General features: G+C 39.2%; 1 protein-coding gene across 5 annotated transcripts in view; it reads right to left on the bottom strand.

Annotated features, from left to right (window-relative positions):
- Positions 1 to 25907, bottom strand: part of STARD9 (StAR related lipid transfer domain containing 9) — a 106318-nt gene extending 80411 nt beyond the window's left edge. For 2 of the 5 annotated variants that reach the window (XM_027458580.3, XM_027458585.3), the window contains exons 1-3: positions 25785 to 25907; positions 11726 to 11795; positions 8940 to 9056 (exon numbers count right to left, since the gene is read on the bottom strand). In XM_027458580.3, coding sequence (XP_027314381.1) covers positions 8940 to 9056; positions 11726 to 11795; positions 25785 to 25831 — 234 coding nt within the window. In that variant the 5' untranslated portion in view covers positions 25832 to 25907. Of the gene's footprint in view, positions 1 to 8939; positions 9057 to 11725; positions 11796 to 14758; positions 14912 to 21497; positions 21564 to 21711; positions 21827 to 21913; positions 21974 to 25784 lie in introns of those variants that run through there. The other 3 variants (XM_027458584.3, XM_027458581.3, XM_027458583.3) reach the window with 3 other exon arrangements.
- Between the last annotated feature and the right edge of the window lie 590 nt (positions 25908 to 26497).

Below are 26497 nucleotides of genomic sequence, written 5' to 3'. Positions count from 1 at the left end.
TTACTTTGCAGAAAAGCACAATTGAACAGAGATGTTAATTTTGCTTTTCACAACTGAGCTCTCAGGGGCAGACTTTCTGTTGTTTAAAACCAAAACAGATTTGAGAAGTCAACATGCAGGTGCTCAGATCCAGCCAAAAGGATGATTCATTCAGTTTGTCTTCAAGGCCACACACGCTTCTCTCTGAGGCATATCTCAGTTAACAGAGAAGTATAAAAGTTAGCTACTAGCACAGATAAAAAGAGAAAGCACAAATTAAAAAAAGTCTCTTTTTGTTGTTGTTATAACGGAACAGTTGCTATTCATACCCAACATTTAATAAAAAGTCAAACAGGGCACACACACATCATTTAGGTATTTCAGTCTTTAGCTATTTATGTATGCAAGTCCAATCTCATTGCTGCAACATGTCAGAAACATGGCACGTTTTCAGAAATAAACAAAATGGCTGTGTTGATCTTGACCACAGCTGCTGCAATAAATGCATCTCACTATTCAATGCTAGCTTAATCCTACCCAATAAAATCTTTCATAAGCCAGCCGCCTGCTAAAGAGGAAAAAAAAAACAACAAACCCCATGAAATAACACCCCCCCCAACTTGTTTCAGTCTCCTACTATAAGTCTATCAGTAGCGCACCCTTCAATCCAATGCTTACAGAACTTGCACACCAATCAGATCTTGGATACTTTGTTGAAACTCAGGCAAATTTTTCAGTAATTTCAATTCCCCAAATACCAAACTAATTGTGAAGTTATTCATACAACACTACTAAAAGATTAGGAAAAACCAAACATTGTATGTTAAAAGCTAGTCTTGGATCAATCTTTGGAAGTTCCACAACTGTGACCTTCAATTGTGTGTGCAATCGTGCTGTGGAAACACTTGCAGATGAAGAGATTTTGTTCACAGAGAGATGAGAATAGGGAATGGTCTTCATTTTAGATTAAGAGAGGCAAAGATCCTGTTCTGTTGTAAACAAGGAAGAAGAACTGTACTGTACTTACTTACACAGGGGAATTGAAATTGTGAATATTCCTCTCCAAGTAAGAAAGAACAATCAGCAGCTGCATACAGCTTATCTATATTACAGATTTAAAATATATTTGCCTCTATAATAAACCCATAAGTTTAAAAATCATCCTTCTAAATAGTTATATGCTGGCATGTGACTTCAGGAAGTCTGCAGGTCACCAGTGCCAAGTTCTTGCTTTCCACTTGCAAGAAATGCACGGTTACAGAAGAACTGTAGATGAAGAACATGCAGGCTCACTGTGAGATGCATGGCAACTGGCAACCCAAAGAAGTTTTTTTTTTTTTTTCCTAAGTTGCTGTAAGCAGTTAGAGATCCTTTTAATGTTACCTAGTGAATTACGCTGCCTGCCTATTGTAAACAAAGTGCTCTATGTATGCAGGGAGCAACATTTGGTGCCTATCAGGGAAACCAAGCAAGTGTACATGAGTACCAGCAGATACAAAAAATGGCTACATTCAGAAAATGTCTTATTTCACTATTTGAAGTAGGCTTTTTTTTGTTGGTGGTGGTTTTCTCAACTTTTTACCAATACACTGCTTAATCCTTCTTTATGTATTTAGGCTTCATCTGTGAAATGGACCTGCATTAGAGTTGTATATGACTATGTATAACTACGTAATTATTTATTTCAGTTAATTCAGTGCCTTATTTATTCACAATCAATGGGGTTATATATTCGGGAGGCAAAAAAAAATAGTGTTACTCATAGCAAATTGAAAATACAATTGATTTTTTATGTCCTCCAAGGAAGCCTGCTTTGACATTTACAGTTACTCGATATACATGTAATTCCCGTACAAGTTTTCTGCAGAGCAAAGTAATCTCAGTATAGCCAGAAAGAATGACTTTATCTGATTGTGAACTGAACACAGCAGCTGTGTTGCTGGCAAAAGATCCATAATATGCGCTCATGGTGGTTTCCCTTCCCTCCTCACAACCCTTTATATACCAATGCAGTTATTACACAAAAAGCCTTTTTCTTGTAGCATGATCTCCTTTTCTCTTCTGTCTCACTCTGGGTTGGAGAAAAAAAAAAAAAAAAAAAAAAAAAAAAGGTTGTGATGGAATGCTTACTGCCTTTGAAATATTTCATGAGAAAATGCCATTTACACCCACAGCCTCTGCTGCCACCTTCTTCCTTGTAATAGAAGGAGGGAAGAGAGAAGAGGATTTGAGGGGAGGCTGAAGAGAGAAAGAATTGAGAATATTAAGAAATTTAAGTTAGCACTTAATCCTAAAAATTATAATAAAGTGCATATGCCAAATAAAGGATTTTCAATTTGTCTCAAGAACTGACAAGACAATTAACAACTTCAGTATCACGGGGAATACGTGGAGGCATAAAAGTGTCACAAACTTCCATGAGAGAAAGGAAAGGCTCCTCAATTAAAGTTCTTCAGAAGTGCACTTTGATTGTATTAAAAAAAAAAGTAAATAAACACCACACTGCAAAACAAGAAGCCAACACAGTGACTGTCTCATGAATGGTCCTAAATTATGTTGCAATGTTTCAGTTCCTAACAGTACTGTTGTACAACCTTCTATACTCTTTCAACTAACAGGCAAAAAGCAAACGTTAAATTTAATATCACACTGAAGACCTCGCTTATTAAAACAAGCACATCAGTTTCACCTTTTGTTTGCTTTTCAGTTACACTCTGACAGGGGGATAAGAAAATCATCTGCCCCTCTGCTCCTTTCCCCAGCTATTGTTCTTAGCAAGAATTAAAAAAAAAGAAAAGAAAAGAAAACACAGCAACAAACCAAATACAATAGAAAGTCAAATGTGATGAAAAGCAATTATGATACATTAAAAACAAATTAGAAATGGAAAAAGCTGTTTTCACAGGTTATCTGCGTTCAGTCATTGGAGCCTCCTTCAGTAAACCCCATTTCTGGGCTTGAAGCACAGAAATAAAATATCTCCCTCATGAAAAAAATATAAACAATGACAGAAATAATTATACAATCAAGCTAAATGGTGTGTCTGAAAGGAAGGGAGTTCTCCCTAGCATAGTATACATTTGTACTGGACATACATAAAGATCCTGTATGACTTGTTATATAGAGTTTAGAGATAAACTGTCTTGAATTTAACATGTTATTTTGCTTTTAAACAATCTGGTAAAACCCTCAGTGGCTCAACTGTACAATGTAAACACACACACAAAGAATCAGTCTTTCTTTCAGTTCACAATTATATTAGTAATTTAGTTATATTAGTAAGCCAATGCTAGTAAGGAGCAGTTTCTGATATTTGTAGTAGGACCTGTTTGCATACCCCTACTGCTTTCTCACTGTAAACCCCATAAGATCACCCTTTTCTACGTGCATCATATCACAGTGCAACCTCCATACACAGGGAAACCAATATTAAGTCATGAAAACAAGGTTTTGTTGTGTAGATAGGCAGACATCTCTCTTCAATATAATCTTTCAGGGAAAAATATCTAAGACTGTATCAGCACTCAGTTGTTTACAACAACCTCTGAGCTCTTGCATTGCTTTCCATCTTGTTCTTTGGCCATTAAATTTTTGCCTAAGTGTTTTTATGATTCCAGCATGGGTCACAAAATTACGGAAAATGATAACACTCAGACACTGAAGGAGTATTCATACCTGCATAATCCTACTGTGCTACGTCAAATCAAAACAAAATCCTCACCAGCTGAGGCCCAGAAGTATGAAATACCCTGACTGATGTGAGTATCATGTGTTGCTTCCTGAAGGAAGCCTGAGGTAAAAACGCTAAGGGTCTAAATTGTTTATCAAGGAGATCATAATCTCCATTTAACCAGTGCAGTAAGTCACAAAACCTAAGCTTAGAATCTTCAAAAGTTGTTTCAGAGACCTGGATGCTAGTGAAATCAGTGCTTAAACCTTTCTGGGTCTCACCATTACTACCATTCATAGACCATTAGTCATGGGATGTATTCCTCTTATCAAAAGGAACAGATTACTACACATCAGTTATCTATGGCAACTGCTGTGTTTAAATACCTGCTCTTACATCCTGTGGGTCAGTCTGCCCACCACAGTTACTGTGGATACACAATAACCGGATGGGTAGGATGGCTGGAGGGAAGCTGAGGACTGAAGTTTTAATAAGCAGCTAGAAGAATACTAAATACTTGCATAGACTTCTATAGTTGTGCAGAACATTCTCAAGATTTTGTTCAACGTTTTTGTCTGCGGGGTTTAAATGGGTATTTATTTAAGTTTTAAAGAGGTTTTAAATAAGTTCCTTTGCTTGGTGGAGCTAAACCAGACTTGAGGAAAGGTTTATTAAGAGCTATTTTAGGTACTACAAAGGAAATTTGAGAGATTGAATCAGCCTGTTCTATGCCAGATAAGAGCACTGCTACATTTAAGTAAGTTTACATTTAGATGGTTATTTGTGGGACAACTGTAAAAGTTTCAAAGCACCTAAAAATTAATTATTATACTTATCTATCAGAATGAATCACCATCTTCGAATCTGCCTATTAGGCTAGAAATTATAGCCCTAAACAAATACCATTACAATATCATTACCAAACAACATTACTGCCTTACAGGTTTGCAGACATTTTTATTGCAAAATGGAAGCATGTCATGAATCTCTATTGAGGGTAATCCCCTAATTACACAATTGCCAGAGAAATAACTTCCACATTGTCTTCAGAAAACAGTCATAAGCTACACACAGCTTCCTGAAGACATTTGAGGAGGAAGTATGAGGGAGGACAAAGCAGGAGTTACTCTTACTAAAGTGTCCCCCTTTACTCAGACAGGTTTTGTACAGCATCAAGTTCACCTTCCAAAAAATGGTTAGTACAAGAAAGCAGGGAAATGTGGAGAAGTTCTTCTTCACTGGATACAAATGACAAAGTTTAGGTGCAGGCATTCAGCATTCTCCCATTGTGAAGCCAAACTAGTTCTGCAGCGTCAGGGCAAAGAGAAAAAGGAACAGAAAAGTGACAGGAAAAGGAACATGGACAGAAACATTGCAGTTGCTTGAGTCTCTTTTATTCCCCTCCTCAAAAAAAAAAAAAAATCTTCACAGCGATTTGTATTTGACAGTGACTGACAGGTTTGGAATAACCATTCCACTGTTCATAACCATGGAAAAAAAAAAAAGTAACAGAAGTTGCAGAGGTAAGATCAGAAAAACCATGCATAAGCTTTTGCTCTTAGATGCTTATGGTCTTTCAGAGTTATCTTTTGTTTCTTATTAGCCCATCAAATGTTCTGTTCCTGTCCTCTATTCATGCTTATTTGTTACCTGTACTTTCTCCACTCACACACAATCTTTTGATATTCATTTTTCTGCTATGTAGCACTAGTGCCTTGTTCACCCCTATGCACATTGAATGATTTAGTGTGTCTGCTTCATTTCCTTCTTCCTTTAGTGACAGGTTGATTTAGCCATGACTCTTTCCTGAGGTTATTTCTGTTCCTCTGTTTTGTTTATGTACCAACAGATCCACTTAGAATAAACTTGTCTTTAAGAGGAGAAAGTAGACTCCCCTTTGTAAATAATTGCACTGTGAAGGAGATGAAAACCTCAGCTCTACATCAATGGGGAAGTATTCACCTGCCCAGTGAGAAAGCAAGTGACAGGCTGTGTTGGGTCTGTCTGGGATGGAGTCACTTCTCCCTGCAGCAGCCCCCACAGCGCTGTGCTCTGAACTTGTAGCTGGAACAGCACTGATATCACTCAAGTGTTGTGTCTATTGCTGCACAGTGCTGGCACAGCATCAGTACTCCTTCCAAGCCCCCAAGAGGGGGTGGGCAAGTGATGGGGAGGGGACATCACCAGGGCAACTGATCTAAACCAACCAAAGGGATATTCCATAACACCTGATGTCACACTCAGCAATAAAAGGGGTTTATGATCTTTATGTAATGCTAATCAGGAAGACTTGTATATCCCTGAAGTGAGAATTATTTTTTCAATTCAGCCCAAAAGAAACACGTAGGCAGTAACATTTAAAAATAATTTCTATTTTTGAGATTGCTATAGCTTGTTGAAGGGAAAAGGACTTCCAGTTAGAGTGCTACTAAAAAAAAAAAAAAAAAAAAAAAGAAGAAGAGGCATATAGTCTATTACATAGGCATTAGTAATTTGGTTCAGTTCCTCTTCATCTTACTGTATTACAAGGTTTGCTCTCCCCAAACTAAAATGAAAAATATCTCTTCCCCTCCCCCCTTTTAAAGTAAATAGGGATAGAAGAAATATTAACATGAACATATCAGAAGAAACAAACAAGGCATGCAACATGTATCCACATTTTGGCAAATAGAAGTGGAATACAGGTAGGTGGCAGAGAAAGCACTTTTTAAAAAATAAAAAGAACAATAAAATTGAACTTTACATCTAAACTTTTGAAAGTACTTACATGTGTACTTAAGTACTTAACAGAATACTTAGCTCTGTCACAATTGTCTGTGAAGTACGCAATCAAAATATATAGGGAATAAAATGCAGTGTGTAGTCATCTCTAGAATTCAATTCAATTTCTGAACAATTCATTGTTCAGAACCTGAACAACGTTAACATCCACATTAAACTCTAGGACATATTCAGAGAAACAGATCTGTATCTTCAAAATCTTATTTTCATCTGGGCACTACAATTTGCAGCCCTCCCACTACAGTTGTTATGGATTCTGTGACAATAAAACAAAAAGAGCTGCCATGACTTCATTTTTATATCTCAGTCCAGAGGATAAAATAAAAGGGCAGTTTACTGAAAGACAGTGTTCTGCAAAAGTGAACCTGAAGGCAGATTCTTCAATCTGCCTTGCTTCCTCAAACAATACACCTACCATTTATGATAACAGTTGGCATGACATCTTCAAGGAAACAGTAATCCAAGGTCAGCTCATGAAAGAAAGCTTTTACTGGAGGAAAACGTTACTGAACCTCCTGTGGCTGCCAATAGCATTATTGCTGTAAGGAGGCTTAGAAACTTTGACCTCAACACTGAAGTACTGATGAAAATGTGGAATTAGTACAATAAACTTCATTCATACTGTGTACGGGGCAGATAAAAGCGGACAAGCACAGTAAAGTTGCAGTATGCCAGCAGTCCTCTTCTAAATGAGATTATAGCAATGCTTTACTGGTTTTACAATCACCGAGACAGGTAAAAAGCCCAAGGAATTCACTCATGACTCCAGGTCTTACTCCGAGTGCTAGTCCCTCTTTAAACATTTCTTAACCCATGGGACAGGTCTATCCAAGGCTCGGCAACTCAATTACATGCAGCAGAACAGATATCCTTTTGCCAGCAGTCACATTTGGCAGCTATGCCATGAGTAAGGAAACTACAGCCTATTTACTTAATTTTCTATGGCCAGTGAATTCATGCTTCCCTTTTAGTATTTTTATTGGATAAAACTATATTCTATGTTAATGCAAGACTCCCTAAGTATCTGAAATACCTACTCAGATCCAGCAAGGAAGTTGTGCTGTTTATATTGTATTTGACATTCTTTTTCAGTTGCACATATATTTTACAACAACTATTACACTTTCTAGCCAATATTTGTATTTTCCATTTGGCAGCTCCAATCGCTTTTCATACTGAGTAGAGACAAAGCTGACTTGGCAGACTGCGTTTATCAACACTTCATTTGCTAAACCTTGTCAGTTAGAAAGCCAACTGTATTCTCAACAGTTCTAAAAACTAGACTTCTAGTTGTATAAAAGAAGCTTAAGAAGACTACAACACCCAAATAAGCAAGTCAGAAAGCATAAAGCGGTTGGGGAGAAAAATCAACCAACATCAAGAAAAAATAACAAACAAAAAAACACACACAAAAAACAGTTGAACACAAAGATGTTATTTGCAATCCCTACAGTGGAAGTTTATCTAGTGCTTTGTACTTCTTTAAAGAGAAGAGTTCCTTTTTTTAAAACAAACAAACAAACAAAAAAAAACAAAAAACAAAACCACGCTTCATGAATTCCCCAAATCTCTTCCATGTTGCTGTGCCAAGCAGGAAGTCTCGCACAGTCAAGAATCTGACCCATCATTCTGATATCGCCAAATTTAATAGTTATTCAAATATGGACTCCTAGAAGTAAAACAATTCTGTGCCCATCACCACCAGAAATAAGAATTTCACAGGACTTGTTCAGTCTTAAGTGATACTTTCTGAGGAAAAGCTTTTTTTTTTTTTTTTTTTTTTTTGTTGAGAAAGAACACAGTTACACAGGTTGGAATATTGGGAACAACTGCCCTGACAATAAATTGAAATAAGATACAAGACAAAGGTACAAGACAAAAAAAGCACGGTGAAAGCCCATTTTAATACTGACATACATAATCGTATGCACTCAGAAATATATTTGAATAGCTTTGCAATGCATGTTATTTATTTAAAAATAGATTTAATAATTATTTTTTAAATAACAAAGAAAACATATTTTAATACTGAATTCTTCAACCTTCTTAATCACACACTGGAACTTCAAACTACTAGGAGTTGAATTTAGTTAAGAGATTTCTGATAATTTAGCAAGAAATAGTGTTCAAAATAAACTGTAAATAAAATTTAATACTGTTTTTTAAAGATTTGATTACTTCACTATTGATCCTTTTGGTAGAATCACTTTGAAACTTTTTGTCTAATCTTAGAACTTTTCTTTGAGAAGATTCCTTTCAGGCCCCCTGCAAAATTGTCATTGCTAAGCTTGAGTCTTCAGAACATCACAATTAATGATCATTACCAAAGCTGACAGACCCAATGAAAGCTTTCATTGGTTGACAAACAAGGGTGTTGCAACCAATATAAGAAAATGATGGGGGCAGATAAGAAAATGAGATTTCATCTAACATCTCAATCACTTACTTTAAATGTGAAAATAAAGGACAGAACAGAGTGGAAAAATATATGAAGAACAGCATCACTTACCATTTCCTGAGATGCATATTTTGGGTCTTCAGGATCAACTGACCAATAGCAGTAATCAAAACTGAAGGCCACAGTCTTTTCTCTTGAGTCCCAAGTGCCATCAAGCCTACTGTCAGCCTGACAACAGAAGGAAAAGAGACAGATTTCACTTCGATTTTGACTAAAAAGTAAGCATTTTAAAAAATAATAGGAAATTTATCTAGGATCTGTATTGTAGAAAGGGAACAGCAAAACAGTTAATCCTCTTAATTCATTTTCCTTTGTTTCACAGACTGATGCAGGGAAGACCTGCTGAAGGGTTCAGTTACTATAGATAAGGTTCTTCAGCCTACATTAGCAGGAAGGCTCCACAACTCTTCCCATGTTTCTCAGTGAAACTGAAAAATGACAAGAGAACTGCATCAGAGAAGTAAGGCACAAAGTGAAAAGAACAAAAAAAAAAAAAAAAAGACTTTCTCACTCTCTATTTAAAAACACAGGCCTATTCTTATTTCCCCTTTGCTTTGTTGTGTTGGCAAGCTAATACATCTTTTGCTGTAACTGCACGCTACAGTGGCTAACCTCTTCCAGTTAACAGCAATGAGAGTGAAGCCTTTCTAAGCAGAGAAGTCAGAAATAATGACTGAAATATTGAAAATGAATCTACAGGCCCCTCTGACAGTTTTGCACATGTGTTTTGTTTTTTTATTAAACCAAGAAAAAACAAAATAAAATAAAAGTAATTTAAAGTTATCTTTAAATTAAAGGAATTTAATTTATTTTAAACACCACTTGATTCTAAAGTTGTTACATTGATACAAGTACAACCAAGATTTCCTTTAGCTGGACTTAATGCATTAATGAAACTATTGATCGTCTTCAGTAACAATGTTTCCACCATGTTGTGATTCAGAGCTCTTTTTATGCAGTTACCTTTTATTTCCTTAGATTTTCTGTAGAAACAGATAAAAATAGCTTGCAGCACTGCCTTCCCATGACAGCATGTGAAAAACAAATAAAAACAAACAAACAAGAAAAGCCCAAGATGCGCACAAAAAAAGATACCTCTTCACCTCAGGAAAATACCCTCCTGCCTGACAGAAGCAGATCTGCCTGTACCTTGTGAACCCTGGGATCTTCACTGACTTGCAGGGTTTTATTTTGTTTTGAACTAAAACCACCAAGTACCCCAAATGCAATGTCAACATTGGTATATAAATATTAGTTTATGCACTAGGGTAAACTCACTTGGCTTCATTAAAGGCTGTCTAAATTTAGTTTACACAGAAAACAAACTCACTCCCTTTATGAAACTCACCAATTATGTAACATCATGAGAGAAATGTTCACAGTCTGGCTCTTGTATTTCCAAACAACCCTACCTGGCCTGTTGAGCCCACTTTATCTTCCCAGCACCCCAAGGCAGCCCAAAGCTCCTCTTTAAAAAATAAAATTATAACCCACTAGGTCTCACAGGGCCCAGCTGGGCCCAATTACCCAGTGGCAGGACTGAGGCCTCCACCTGCCTGCAGAGGCCTTCCCAGCTGGGGCCTGCAGCGTTGCCATGGCAACCAAAGCCTTCCCAAGGAAAATAAGGGACAGCTTACAGCTGGAGAGCTTTATCACACATACAAGGAATTAGGGAAAGTTATTTCACGAAGCAGTGAATCTCAGACTCTGCAAAGACAGACTTGCAGAAAGCAAGTGGATCTGAGTGGTATTTTCACACCTGACTAGCAGGGAGGAAATGATCACGCACTACTTTTAGCCCTGTTTTCAGAGAAAGTGTTGTCCTACCAACAGCAACTCAGTCAGCCCAAGTGCCATAATTCTGACTGAGAACTAGCAAACCCTCAAAGCACCAGTGCCAATAAACAAATGACGTATACAGATCAGCAACACTTCACATCCATAAGACCTCCTATACCACTAATGCTTTTCCTTCTTCTGTCTTCAAAAAAAGGAACACCCACAGTGAATACCACAAAATCCCCAAGGAAAAAAAAAAAAAAAAAAAAAAAAAAAAAAAAGTAGAGTCCAAAACCATTTGTTCTATTTTTGCCTGGGTTTCTCTTCAAAACCTTATGTATTTCTTGAGTCAGCCTGCTAGAATAACTGGGTTGCTCACAGATATAAAGAAAAATGCAAACTGCATCTATCTTTTAGAATTCCCACTATCACCTCGGTAATTTCATCTATTTGCCTTTCAAGCAGACAGACGTTTCACAACACAAAATTGCTTGGTTCCCATTCCCATTGATTCAGTGAAGGAACGTGGCAGCATTAAATATTAGTATCTTTAAGGATAAGAGTCTAAAACACAGGGTTGATTCCCATGCATGTGAACTACAATGCTGTCAGTGGAAGACGGCTACATTAAATTTATTCTTAAAGCTCTTGGTCTTTTACCAAGGCCTGAAGCATAGAGCAAAAAATTCAGCTATCTCATGCAAGTCAGTTACACTCTGAGTATACATATGAGAGGAGGAGAGAAACACGGAAAGAACTCAACCAGATGTTAGTTACAGTAAGATAAGTGCAAAATCCTAAACAATTTACTAACAGCTTTGAATAATGGCATGCAGCCAGAGCACAGAAGCTTTGATAAAAGCAAAATACAGATAACAGTTAGATGCTACATTCCCCGTCTACAAACAAAAAGTAAAAACAACTTTCAATGCAAATCAAGTGCTGTGCAAGTTTAAATGTCTCCCTTCGTATTTCTTTTAAAGTGATCCAATGGTCAAACAGAAAAGCATCACATCAGAATCATTACACTGAGAAACAGAAGAAAACAGAAAGCATACCTTTATATTTCTTACTGTTGCTACTTTGTCATCAACTTCTACAATCACTCTTCCTCCTTCTGCACTCTCTCTGGAAACAAAACACATTCAAAGATTCATTTAAAATATGAAGACACAGAAAGACGCATTTCAAGCTCATAAAGCCCAGATCCATGCATTTACTTGAAAGACCTTCAGACCAGATATAAAACAAACACTTTATAAGCCAGTATAACAGGAAGTAGCATTCGCAGATCTGCATACAGGTATCAGAACAGCAAGAGGGAAGAGAAAACAGCACCGTGGCCAGTTTCAAAGTGCTTGTCCTCAAAAATAGAATAAAACAGAATTGTATTTCAGATTAAGAGTTATTATTCTAAACTATATTTATAAGGAAAAACAATGTAGGAAATGTAATATCACTTTTTAAAAACTGCACTGGCATTGCTACTATGAAGTAGAGCACAGCCCTTGTGGACTGGCAGTGTTCTGTAGCGTATAGATCCACATCACAGACCCACAAGCCAGAAGTTTTCATCAAGTAACACTAATTTTTACCACATAATCCAAATTGTTTGCTATAGTCCTCAAACAAGTTATCATTAGCAAAAGAAAACTGTCCTGAAATGTAAACATACAGGATTGTTCCACAAGTGCAAAGGACCGCGTACTCATGTATATACTTGCACAAAATCCCCACTGAACACAGCTATGACTAGAATCTACCAAATACAACTTCTGCTTCCAAAGATGAGTTGTATTAGAAAAAAAAATGAAAGAGGATGTGGAAAGAGTGAAAAAATAGAATGTGAACAAAACAAAAAACTTCACCAGCCAACACCATTACAGATACTTCAAGTTGTGTGTTCTTATTTACAGGAGCATTGAGTCTTGTCCTCCTCAACAATTAGCATGGATTGTTTCTATACATAATAAGAGATATGAGAAAGAAGAGGTCGGCAGCCTGCTTATCTGACAGCAGAAAATAAATACACACTTCGATGCTAAGAACAGAGGAAAGATGTTTTAGCTGTCGTATTCCTTCTATAGTGCAATTCCTTCACACTCTGATATTGAAACAGCTCTGACAAACTTTGTAAGCTGCAACTTTATCACAGTGTTTGTTTTGATGAAGCCTAATGCCTTTGCAGAGCTGGAATAAAATTCAATTAGAAATAAAATCAATTTCATCCCTAGTGCAGTTTTATCATGCTTTGTTTAAAATTAAGCTGAAGGGACAGGCAGCATCCGTGGTGATAAGCTGTGTATGCATCACTTGGTAAACAGCTGGTTTGGTATCATCTGGTCAATTAGAAACCAAATAAATTGAGAGTTAGAAAATTCATTTGTGGCCACAAAACTCTCTTTTAATAGATTTCCTTAAATTTGTATGTATAGTACATACTGTCTGACCAAGTGCAAGCTCCTTTCATTGACAGCTAACTTTCAGACAGTACATAGCACACCACAGCCTGCCTTTGGAGTCTCAGTGTTTCCCCACATTCAAAACAACATTCAAAATGAACCCTTAGGACACTGCTTCTACTTTTTCTATCAACTCTTCAGAGATGTTCACTGTGGAATTTGAGAGCTTTATAAGCATGAAGAAGATTTGTATACATTTTAATCCATATGCTGTCCCCATTTTACAGCTAGAAAATTATGTTTTACCTTAGCGTCCCTGTGCCTCGTTTTACTAATTTTGAGCGTTGAGACACACAGAACTTCGTAGCTTTTGTAATATGTACTTTTGCATGGCACTTGACATAGAAAATACATATGCTGTTCAAGCACAGCTGCCTTAGGTTTCAGTCAAGTTGCGAGCATTCAGTACTTCAACAATCACTAGAACACCCTTTTTAGATCCTAGGAAAATAAATGCTCCTGGGAGTTGCCTTACATACAGCTGGGTACTCAACAGTGGCATTAGAAGGTTCCCTAAAGAACATTCCCTAAAGAACAAGTGAGGAATGACAAGTGCCTAAGGATGGAGGTTTGGGTTTCTACAATAGAAATCTGCAGATGCATTTAATCTGTATGCATGCAATTTCCTAGATGTTTTGAAAAGCAAGTGTTTTCCTGCACAAGTAAGTTTGGGGATTTTCATACCCATACACAAACCTCTGCCAGCTTAGACAATGTCTCTGCTCCAAAGTCACACTGTCCTGCTCTCCTTGTCAGTTCCTTCCAGTCTCTGCCCCAAATTTACTCCTATGCTCCAGAAATGAAGCAGTTTCTTCCTGGACACCAGATGAGGTCGGCAAACATCGATGAGAATAAATTGGAAAATCTTGCTATCGGTTCCCATACACAGGCTTTAATTGTGAGCTGGACAACACCAAGCTCCATTTATTAAGACAGCGGTCAATGGATGAGTTTTACAGGGACCACGCAAGCACAATTTGGCAAAAACAGATCCCTTCAAAGTTTTATCCACTGTGTTCTTGCAAGTCTTCACCAAGCTTGTTAAGAGTTTTAGTTATTTAGACATACGAACTGAAATGGGTGGATTTAGATGGAGAACTCAGAAAATACACACCTGAGTCCCAGTTTTAAATAATTGGAAAATTCAAATAAAAGGTCACCCTAAGTTGCTTTTAAATATTTTAAAAGCAAATTTTCCCTCATCTTCTGTAGCAGCTGAACTGCTCTGGATGAAATTTAAAAATATGTAGCCTGAGGCAGGTGTTCGCGCACGGAATAATTTCAGTACCTTCCAATAGCTTTAAATGCCAGGGTATTCTCATTACGTATACATAAGGCAACCTCAACAACGAGCAGTGCTCCCAGCCCCACCAACAGTAATTACACAAAACTCACTGCCTGCAGCCCATATCTGCTGTACAAACCCTATGAACAAGTGACTTTACACAATGGGTTCTAATGACTAATGTACTCCCAGACCAAATAATTACTGAAGACTCAAGCTAAAGAAGAAATTCCAAATACAAGACTTCCAAGGTATGAAGATTATTCACACATAAAATTATTATGCTCACATTTATAAGCTAACAAAAATAACACAAATAACAGAACACAACATTACCACATCACCTTACACTACAGTGTTATGATATCTCTTTGCAGACAAAAAACTTTATGTAGCAAGCAAGTAGCTTTGTTCAAGTTTCACACAACAAGAAAGCCTTCAACAAACAAGAACAGAATAATGTCTCCCATTGCTCTGGGCACAGGTTCACAGCCTTCTTTATGTGTCTCAGCTGCAGGCTGTTGTTGCAACGGGCAATTTGTCTTCTCTCCAAAGCTCCACATGTGTTCTCACTTCATTTTTTGTATCTGATCTATGAATCACACCCCTATGTAATGACTCAAATCAGCTGTGATCAGAAAACAAACACAGCAAAATAAAAAAATCAGTGTACCCCAGGGCCAGCAAGCTGTTTCAGAACATTTGGATACAGCGGTCACACAGTTGGTAAAGAGAAAATGAGAAAGGGCATGAACATGCAGTGATGGGAATGGAGACCACTCCCTTCTGCAACAATTTACAGCTTGAGAGCATTGAGCATACAACAAGCCTGGACCTGTAGCTGCCCCCAGTCCTACAAACTCCTTGTTCAACCTCTGTGTAAACGTGTTTATTTCATACTTCATTTAGGTACAAACCTGGGCTTCCTTTCCCAAAGTTCTTTGGTTAATATTTGAAGTCCAACAGGTAAAGCACACTTCCAGCTGTTGTAGATGTTCTGACCTTAACTCCTGAGTACAGACACTCAAAAAAACACATTTGTCCACACAGCCTTATATGTGTACCATAGCATGCGGTTGACCAATAAAAACAATCTTTCATCCTTAAGAACGAATGCTCTGCTCCACAGGTATGAAAGCTGTATGACTTGTACCAATAAAATCAACCCCAAAGTACACTTCTCTTGTAATATGTTTGACTTCTACTGCTCAGAAGTCACAGTGATCTTAACACTCAGCTTCCCTATCATCCCTTCTCTCTCTTTTTGAAAAAATGATGCTGTGTGTGGGAAACGTCTCTCCTTCTAGATTACTTTACTTTGCACAGACTACACCACTCTGCGTGAGAACAAGTTAAGACCATTTCATGGTATGTGAACCCAGACAAGTTCTGGATCTTCCCAGAAACTAAGTTTTAGCAAAATGCAAACTCAGTGACAGAACTACAAAATGCAGCAGCAGGGCTGTAACAGGGAGCTACAACAGAGACCCAATGGAAGCAAATTGCTGTGGCAGTCCAGCCAAAAAACAGGGGAAGCTCAATGGAAAATCTCCCCTAACAGTTGCTGGTCCAATGACAAATCATTGTTGCAGCCCACATATAAAGCTAACGCAATCCCAGAAGGACAGCAGACACTCTGCAAGACCTGGAAGAACGAGCCAGCAGAAAAGAATCAAGGATCAAGCCCCTTGAGAGGAACGTTGCCACATCTTGCTGGATCTCACTGAAACTAGGTCAGATGCAGTGTGCAAGTAGGTATACAGAGCTGGAGGAAGCAGTGGGTGGGAAGAAGGGCAGTTGTTTAGTTTAGGCTTTATAAAATTTGCCCCACTCCTCCTCCATCCTCGCAAATAAGTCAGGCACTTAAAGAACAAAGGAGCTGACTTTTGAAAGTTGCCTGTTTAAAAACACATTCATGCAGTAACTCAAAAATACTGGAATCATTAACAGTAATCATGCCATACAACAGAACAGCTTCTACATATACTGACCACCTACTACTCAAAAATAATTAAAAATATTAAAGCCAAAATATACCACTCAAATATGAGAAACACTAGATAATTCGAGAAAGAATGGGGTATGTGTTTACTCATAGAAATTTTGAAAATAATCGTGCAAAGCAATTGTTGCATGCATTTTATGCCTTTCCTGCCAATTCCCATCACCCAAACTAACTCCAAAACCCATCTCAGCCTATACTGAGACAGAGGTGGTAGTGCCAGCTCGAAAGCAGTACAGCAACCATCACTCTGCCCCCTCTGGCAGAGATTATCGCTGGTGTGGGCAATCCCATTGGTTCTATTTTTTTGGAACACTTCACTTAAATATTACTTTCCAAACTTCTCTAGAAATATCAGCTTTGCACAGCCCTCTGTAACAGAGAGCATTTTCACACCCTGCTTACAAATACAATCAAAATCACTCCCACGACGTACTTGGCAGGATGCAGGCCAGCACTCACTGCTACCATCTCTGGGACTGTCACTTCTCAGTGCATGATCCATTGCCATGACAGTCTCTAAGTATGGTACAGCAGTTACCAAACTACCTCCACCTGTGCCTGGGACATTTTGTGTTGTCCAGTGGCACCCCCTGCAATCGCCACACCAGGAGCTGCAGTATAATCCTGTGGCAAATCTAACCCAAGCTTTTTCTTGGTCATAAAGTCTGAAGGTCTGTATAGGAAAGCCTTCAGGGGGTATTCAGATTTATCTTTCCATTACTAGTATATTGTACAGTGCCTCTGCCTCCTCTTTATTATTGGCCTTGGCAAAGGTATTGTTGAGAACCTGCTGACTTGCACCTCCTGAGTGGCTGACCTTTGCCATGGAAACTAAGAAATAACCAACAGGACATATTTTCTAAATTATGCTACTGTTCAGACAGAAAAGACACCTGAGACAAAACAGATTGAGGACATGCCTGCTAAGAGGATGCAATGAGAAGAGTAAGAGTCTCTTCTGCTCCATCAGGAATTGTAGAGGAGAATGTCAAAGCCTTCAGCCATTGGAGCTTCTGCACTCTCCTGACAAGCTGAGGTACCTGCAACAACAACTTTCCCAAACACAGCATCCCTCCGTGACACCAACATAATCTGTATCCTTAGCCCTGCTGCTGAAACATGGGAAAATCACAAGCTGCGAACAGTCTGAACACATTCCCTTTGGCTAATGCAGGAGTTGTTTTTTATTTTTGAAGTATCAGCATTCAAGATAATTTACCTAAAGCTTGTTTCCAGTGTTTTTCATTATGCAGAGCTGCCCAATACCACTGTGGATATTTCTTTTTAAGTCCTAATTGTTTTACTGGGTCTTGCAAAAGAGGAGTGCACACCCAGTCAGCAATCTTCCTACCAAATTCAAAACAGATGTTCATAAATAATTTAAAAATCCATATTGAAGCCAAGTACACAAAGTTCACCAAGACAGCCCACTGCTGTAACAGACATGTTGCTCAAGTTAGCTTTCAAGGCTACTTCCAGCTGGATAAAGCTTCCACTAGCTCTGGCAACAGCTGACACAATCTGATGGTCAAAAAAAATAATCACCTTTCCTAGTGATCACCATCATCCTAGTGTGGCTTCCTCCTATTCTTCTTTGCAAACAGTATACAGCAACAAAAATAGGAGTATTTGATGCAGAGATAAACACAAGACATTAGCAGTGCTCTTTAGGGATACAGGCCTGCTCAAACAGTTAACGTTTTCTTGATCACACTCAGGCTTTTGCTATGCACCTCAATGAGCTCAGAAGGGAAGCACAGGATGGCCTCCTCTGGTGTCCCTGTCTGCACCATCTTTGAAGCCTTCTACTGCTAGAACAAGAGCGTCAGGCACCTTCCTTGAGCAATCCAAGTCAGAAATGCTCCTAATGATCCACCAGTGCTTTGAAGAGCCTTGTATGAAAGAAAGCAGCATTATTCCAGAGGCACTGAAGGGAGGAGAGAAGAGGAGAAGAAAAATTCCTCTCATCTGTCATACCACCAGCATTTGAGAAGCATGAAATAAGGACAATTTCAACAACATTGCAGACCAGTTCCATCCAAAGGAGATACTCCTCCACCCTTGATTTCCCAGCTGTTTACTGAGTAACAGGACAGTACAATTAAAAAAACTTTTGCAACAAAGAAATTCTGTGCAAAAGCCATGTGATTTCCATGCAAATCAGAATTTGGATACACTGGTCAGTCTTCATTCCACCAGGACAGAGCCTCCATCTGTGATCACAGTTAAATAAATGACAATTTCACTGAATGCTGCAATGCACTCTCATCCCTCTTGCTTAGTTCTCTCTCCCATTGTACCACAATCAGCTCCTACAGTGAACCCTCACCTTCTAAAAAACAGAGGTGCAGAACTGTCTTTTTTACAAAATCTATACTACAGAAGGAAAGACTGCAGGAAAAGTTTAAAAGAGTAGGATTAAAAAAAAGGAAACTGGGGAGCACCTAGCCAAAGGTCACATAAATCCCCTGTGCACAGTGTCAGTATCTCATCCTGTACTACACACAGGTCCCACAAGACCAGCTTCCAGCCTCTGCACCATGCCCCTGGGGAGGTGTGCAGCTATCTCCACACATACAGTCACATCATCATACATAAATACAATTTTTCTTCAGACAGAATATGTGGTCTTAGAGAACAAAACTGTCCATCACAGAGATGGTTTTACAGGTTATTTAATTACAATTTTCCCCATTTTTGCCCTACATTTTTCCTATTTTTCTCATTAAAAAATCTGATCCCTGCTCCAAAACATTCTGATGTTTGTAAAGCATTTCTAGGACTCGGGAGGAAGTGTTTTATGATAACACAAAGCGTCAGCTAGAAGGGCTTCAAAAGGCTGCAGCAGTGTTGTTGCAGCTGCATTTACACAGGCAACACGTGAGAGAAGAGAGGACGGTCAGCCTCTTACTTCAGAGAGCAGACTGCCAGAAGTTAGCGCCTTGTGCTCCTCCCAGCTTACATCAGTACAGGCACAGCATTGTCACGCATCATTACAGAAGCATCACCTTCTGTGGAATGGGTTTTGTTAGCCTTGAAGCATTTGGTCACTCAGGACATGCAGAGTTTTACCCTTTTAAGAAGCTACGAAGTCTGTCCTTTAAAAAAAAGAGGTAGAAAACTTGCTCTGTGCGACTGCAAGAAGAATACATCTGGGAGAGGCTGCTGATGCAGTACCCTTACAAAAACCACAGATGTGGCTCATGAAAACCACCTGACAGTGCCAAGTATAGACACTAAGAGAAAAGAGCAGCCACCTCAAGGATAGTTTACATGAAACTTTAAATAATAGACTGGGCAAAGGAAAATAACTAATTAGAGAGAGAGAGGAAAAGATGTCAAGATAACCTTAACAATAGACTAGGTTACAAAACAGGATACACAAACATTAAAATACATTTCTTTGGGAAAGGGACCTCCTTTAAAATAAAAAAATTGACCCTTAACTTTTCTTTCAAAAAACCCAGTTCTTATGTGGAAAAAAGCTTGAAATCATGAACAATGCATAACCAATGGAGTTTGTGTAGATTTTCAGATGCAACTCTTAGAGGCTGGAAACAGTTCTTTTCCACCATCAGGTACCAGGCCCAAACCCTTTTTGGGTTTGAGAGTTCAACTACAACCACCTGAAACGAGGAACTGTTAAGTAACAGGACACAGAGGAACAATACTCATTTAACCATCATAGAAGACAGAAATAGCCTGCCATTTGTCTGGGTGTGAGAGGATGAATCACCAAAGTAGCAAGGAAAATATAAATTATAATAATCCTATTGAGAAGTGTAAGGAGATAGAGTAGAAGACAGACATTTCGCTACACTGTGTTCAATGGCCAGCCTTACTCTCAATTTTGTTATAGCATGAGAAGTATCTAGCAGTACTAAACTGACTAAAAGGTGTTTTCTACTCTTGCCTGTTACCTGGTATTTCCTATATTTATACCTTTTCTTTTCACTGAGACTTTCCAGTCCCTTTGAAATCTAGAACAATTTTGCCATTTTCTTGAAAGGATGCAGTATTTTGCCTTACATTTGAAAGTTACATCCATATGAAACATATATTGAATAATAAAACTAAATTATAATCCATCCATTTTCCAGAAAAAAAAAAATCACTTTTTTTTTTTTTTTTCCTAATGTAGAACATACCTATTTTTAGGCAAGTTAGTTCTGTACATATGCAGTAGAGAAGATCATAGAGATAATGGCAACGTTCCATTAACAGAGAGCTCATTTACCCAACACACACTTGGGTCTCGGAGCAAAATTTAAGTCAGCTAGAGAAAAGTATCAAAAAGAAGAAAAAAAAAATGCTCACATCAACCTTTATAAGGAAAACAAATGCTCTCTTCTTACTCACCCTGATTTTTCGAGTTAAACAAAACCAAAATCTTCTTAAACACTATTTAAAAAGTACAGAAAAGGTACTTTAAGCAGAAGTTGAAATTGTAAACAAAAATAAACTGCATAAATATTCATGATGCCAACACTTTGTGTCATTACACAACTTCAGATGTATTTGATGCAAACACATATCACAACAAACTGAATAAACTAGGGTAATGCCTTTTTTTTTTTTTTTAATACAATTTGAAGAGCTTTTGAAATAGGAACCTAAACGTTTCTGGTTATGTTTTTTTCAGAATACATTCTTCTTAACAATGGACTTGTTAAGGAGTTTTAAGATGGAGGTACAAGAACCAGAACAGGGTTGCTTCAAAACATGCTTGAAAAGGACAACAGCAAGCAACCAGTGAAGAATACATGCTGCAAAGGGAACGTGCTTGTATAACCAGGACAAGCACATTCATTTTGATGGGGTAGGAGGGAGAGCAACAATAGCCTCCAATCTGCTATTGCTTTAATTTTATTTTGACACAAATTTTAACAGCTGTTATACACAAGATGCAAGGAAAGTTTTTTACCACAGTTGCTACAAGTTACCACTCTTGTCAATAGAAGGCAAGATTGCTGTATCTAAGTTCTTGTAGTTATGCAAAAGCATATAAAACACCTAATATCACAATCTCTAAAACTGCCACAAGTCCTTCTTACAAAAAAATATTTCCTTCTACTTACCATGATGTGCTTAGAAATAACAAACGAGGTGGATCACAGCACAGAGACTAGTTAAAGAAGCTGATCCTGCAGCAGATTAATAAAGGCATACCCAACATCATTTCAGAATGATTTTTAAAGCAATTCTGTTTTTCCACATAGTTCTCCTTTTTAATAGAAATTATTTTTAAATATTAACATGATATCACGCCAATCAGCATAGCTCTTCTCCCACCTGTTCACCACAGCTAAACTCAACATACTGCCAGATTAACCTAAATACACTGAGCATTTTTCTGGAAATCTTAACACAGAAACTTTCCTTACTACCCCAGGTAAATACCTCCCAGCCTTAGGCTTGCTCACAGCCATCACCTGTGGTCTTAAGACCTCAAACTGAACTCCTCCTTCCCTATCCCACCCTCAAGCCTCATTACCTACTGCACCACAGGACAGCCATCAGAAGACTGTGCCACAGAGAACAGCAGCAGCAAGGAAAACTCCTACTGAGGCTCAGACTGTGATGGTAAACACCTGCACAGCTGGAAACTGGGTTCAGCTCTGCCACCTGGGGCTACCCAGACATTTCTTGGAAGCTCTCATTTGCCAGTGTGTGGAGGACAGGCTCCAGAGCTCACTCATCAGGGGACTGGGAAATAAACAGCTGGCCAGGAGGCCTTCAAGCCAGAACTTAGAGACAATACAAAGCAGGAAAAAAAAAAAAAAAAAAAAAAAAAAAAAAAAAAAAAAGGACAGTTTTCTCATTAATTCACCTATTTAGTGACTCTTTCAGGTGACATGTCCATGAGGTTCATGGAGAATGGGAGTTCTTTTGTGAGTTAATAAAGATCCCAGAAAGACCCTTTCCAATAAGAGCTCCTTGCCAGTCTCTCCTTTTCCAGGCCCCAGAGGCAACTGGAAAGAGATTTTCAACAGCAGAAAACACCTTCTGATTTGCTGCGTGCTGCACAAGGAGCCCTCAAACTTCAGGGCCCAATGAAGTATATTAAACTCTCAGAAAGTGTCACAGGGAAACTTGCATGCCCTACTGTCAAGCATTTAACTATCACCGCTATCGTTTTACAATTTCATTAAATAAACTTGCTCTGAATGATTTTACTCAGGCCACAATCCGTGAAGGAATGCAATGACTTCTAGTCACTGGTGCATGCTAAGAAGAGAATCCTATAGTAAGGCATGAGGCTTCTCATTGTGGTATAGAACACTGTTTTTTAAAAAATATATATTTTTTCCTATCTTAAAGATTGTGTACATAGCAGTTCCCAAAGTCCATTGTGAAAAGGGAATGCATCCTGCGTAGGGATCATGGAGGAAAAGGCTTGAGGCAGCTGTGCTCCATCCCAGTCATAAAATCATAGAATGGTTTGGGTTGGAAGGGACCTTCGAGATCATCTAATTCCAACCCCTGCGGATGTTCAAAAAGGGGCAAATGCAGTTATGGAGAACAAGTATTGATGTGAATACAATGTAAATTTTTTTTTGGACTTATAATTGTAAATGTATAATAAAGATTTTTGGAAGCAATGCCACTCCATGGAACATACTCAAGGGATTTTTCTCCCAGGACAATGCTTTGATGCCAAAAAATAGCTTAGTCTGTTACAGAATGACTGATGGCTTTATGAGGAACATTAGCCACAAGCTATTTAAAGTTCGGTTGAAGGAAAAATTTCTGCACTCTGTACAACTGTATGTGCTTTTTAACCATGGGGGATTATTACTGCATAGGAGCCGAAGAGCTGGCACAGTGTATCAAAGAATACATTGTGATGGGTGCTGAACAGGCACAAAACAAAAAGACCACTCTTTGACTTATGCTAAATAGCAAGTAACAGATGTGATTAAAATGGTTTATAATAAATAGATACTTTAAACAGGAAGTAGGATTTTATGCCGTCTCATATTAAGATATTTTAACTTCCAAATATTCTGTAAACTTCAAGATGCAAAAACAAAGTTCACCTGCCCATGTAAATTAAATGAAGCAATAAGTACGTTAAGTTTGGACAGTCTAGAAATGACCAACTAACACTCTGGTGCTAGCGTTTGCTCATAGCTCCTCCATTTTCAGGACTCTTAAAAAAACAAAGTTTAATCACTGAAACTGCAATTTCACATATTACAGTTGTTCAGTTTAAGTCAAACTCTTTTTTTGCAGGTAGCTTTTCCTTTTGAAGCACCTAGGAGATCCTAGGAGTTCTGGCAACACGGGTGCCTGTTAATGGCCATCACGGCGTGCGTGTATAGAGAGGGTGAGAGGTATAGATGTATGTGACCACAACATGGAGGTGGTTTAAGGAACTGAAATAGATAGAGTAGGCCTCTATTCTCACTGAAAGCTTTAGGCTTTCCAATCTTTATCAAGGTTATGTTAAGTGTTCACATATGTGGTATTTGCCTTGAAGTCATTATGTTCAGGCAATTTTGGTCAAGACCATAAAGCAAGTTCAGAGCATTCACAGACAACATTTGATCACTTCTCCTTCCCCATTATGAAAAATTAAAAGCCACATGAATGCTGACCTCAGCTGTGGCAACACAATGCAGGGAATAAACAGCAATTGCCTTTGGGGCCAAATACCACAGGACTGGTCTCTGCCTGCCCATCCCACCAGTTATGTTGCCACAGATGGAGCAGGTGGAATTATTTAACAGTCTCTGCCCATTTTATCCCCTGGGTTTCTGTTCTCCCCTTTGTACAAACATTTCCATTTCAGTGTCAGATTCATTTCACCCTTGTGCACCAGGCTATGTTTCTGTTCCCACCCACCGTCCCAAACTGTACCCTCTATCAAACTGCTGGCCCATGCTGACTACATCAAAGGTTTTGCTGTTTGTCACATCCTACCTGTCACAGTTATAGGCACCATTTAACGCTGTAATCACATATGCACTGTTAAATACTACCCATCGGGGAAGAAACATTAAGTCAAAAGCGATGCAAAGCCAAATGCTATTGTGGGGGAAACAAATCTAATTGGCTGCACAATGAAATACATCGTCAAGTCAAGCTTGGAAGTATTTGCAATCTCCAGAGAACTCTGCAAGGCTGAAACAAGAGTCCTATGGTCTGAACAACTTGATCTCATTAAAATTGGCATTTTAATGTTAATACTTTGCATTTGTGTACTGCTTTTTATTTCTAGAGAGTATAATGGCAATTTATTTAACCAGTCAGTGCTAGGAATGACTAACAGTACTGAAGTAGATTAGAAAGAGAATATCTCCAACATTAAAGCAACACTAAGCAATGAAAGGCAAAACTTCGCTTAATTCCATGCTGCAACTCTTCTTAAAATATGCCACTATCTATCAAAATCTATTCTATCCACAGCTGTGTTATAGATCAGAATTATATTACCCAAACATCTGTTTTTTTAATGTCATTATAGCTAGAATATTTTTGGATCAGTTGGTTTTGAGCCAAAGGTAAAATTTATTGAACACCTGTACATTACTTTCCACCTTTCCCTTTTCTATTATTTAAGACTAGCAGTATTTTTGTTGTTGTTTTGTTTGCGTGTTTGTTGTTTGTTTTATTTTTGTTTGTTTGGCTGGTTATTTTTTAGTTTGTTTGGGATTTGTTTTTACATTATTTTACTTTATTCAGCATTCTCTGGTATCTTCCTGCAAGAAATCCACAGGCACCTCTTCCAGAATCCTTTTCCCCACACCGTGAAAGGGTTATTTATCACACAAGGCACTGAAGTCGGAAGGCAGCGTGGGACTCCCACTAAGCAGAAGGCAGCCTCCCGTCTCCGGGACAGCCCTCTGAGCAGTGCTGCCCGGAGTGCGACAGCATTCCTCTGACAGGAGGCGTAAATTACAAGCCACTAAAATCTCCTTTTCCTTCCCTTTCCTCCCCAAACTTCCACAGCCCGCAGGCTTTCAGCCACACGTTAGATCCAGAGCCCACCAGCGCGCTGTGCTGCGGCACCTTCTTGTTTGGGGGAGTTGTCCTCAAGCCGTCCTGCCTGCCTGCCGCCCTGCCCATCGGAGACCAGCAGCCGGGGGGGGGGAGCGGAGCAGCGCCGAGAGCCAGCGGCAATGTCCGGCTCTGGGAATCCCAGCAACAAGGGAGGAGGAAGAGAACCCTTCCTCACGCTGGATGACAGCCGTCCCGTCTGGGGGAGCTCAGGAGGAGGGACGCCTCGGGGTCCCCAAGCAAGCCCCCCGAGCCACTGGGCGCGCCGGAGGGACGCTCTCCCTTCCCGTCCCCCTTCCCCATCCCGGCCCCGCCTCGCCCCGCAGCTTGTCACGGAGCCTCCCCGCGGCGCCCCCACGCACCTTTTGCTCAGCGGCCGGACCCGCACGGCCACCTTGACGTTGGCCATGGCTCGCCTCACGCCCCGCCGCCCGCGCCCCGGCCCCGCATCGCGCCCCCGGCCCCGCGCCCCGGGGCGGAGCCGCCCGGCCCCGCCTCGCCTCGCCCCCGGGGCGGGCCCGGCCCGAGCACAGGCCTGGGCCCGCTGCCCTCACGCCGCCCTCCCCGGGTTTGGCGAGCAGAGGGGTGGCGAAAGGTAGCCCTCCTGCAGCTTTGATATCTCCAAAGATCAATTTAAAGCAATTTTCATCTGTTGCGTCGACAAAGGTTTTACACTTAATGTTAAACCCACCAAAACGTGAACAATTTGCGTTTAGAGTAGTGTCCCTGTCAGCTACCAACATGACCGAGGAGATGTGAGAGCAAATATCATTTGTCAGCCACGACCCGGACAGCAGGCCTGTTAGGGAACTTCTGACTGGCAAAAGAAAACAAAAGGTGTTACTTCTACTGCACTTGTTTCTGGCTTTGGTATTTCTAAATATTAGAAACTGGCTGCATCTGAATACTCAGCTACAGTACTTTTACACCAGATAGGATCATGTTATAAAGCAATCTATGCTTACATTTCCATTTAATTACACTATTTATATATACTTTAAGTATAGACCTCCCCATTAGGTGACTTGACTTAAGCTCCAGAAACATGGAATCTGATAAATAGTATAATACAGAA

Source organism: Anas platyrhynchos, chromosome 5, assembly GCF_047663525.1.
Source record: "Anas platyrhynchos isolate ZD024472 breed Pekin duck chromosome 5, IASCAAS_PekinDuck_T2T, whole genome shotgun sequence".
NCBI classification, from domain to species: domain Eukaryota; kingdom Metazoa; phylum Chordata; class Aves; order Anseriformes; family Anatidae; genus Anas; species Anas platyrhynchos.
This window is presented reverse-complemented; position numbering and strand designations above follow the sequence as displayed.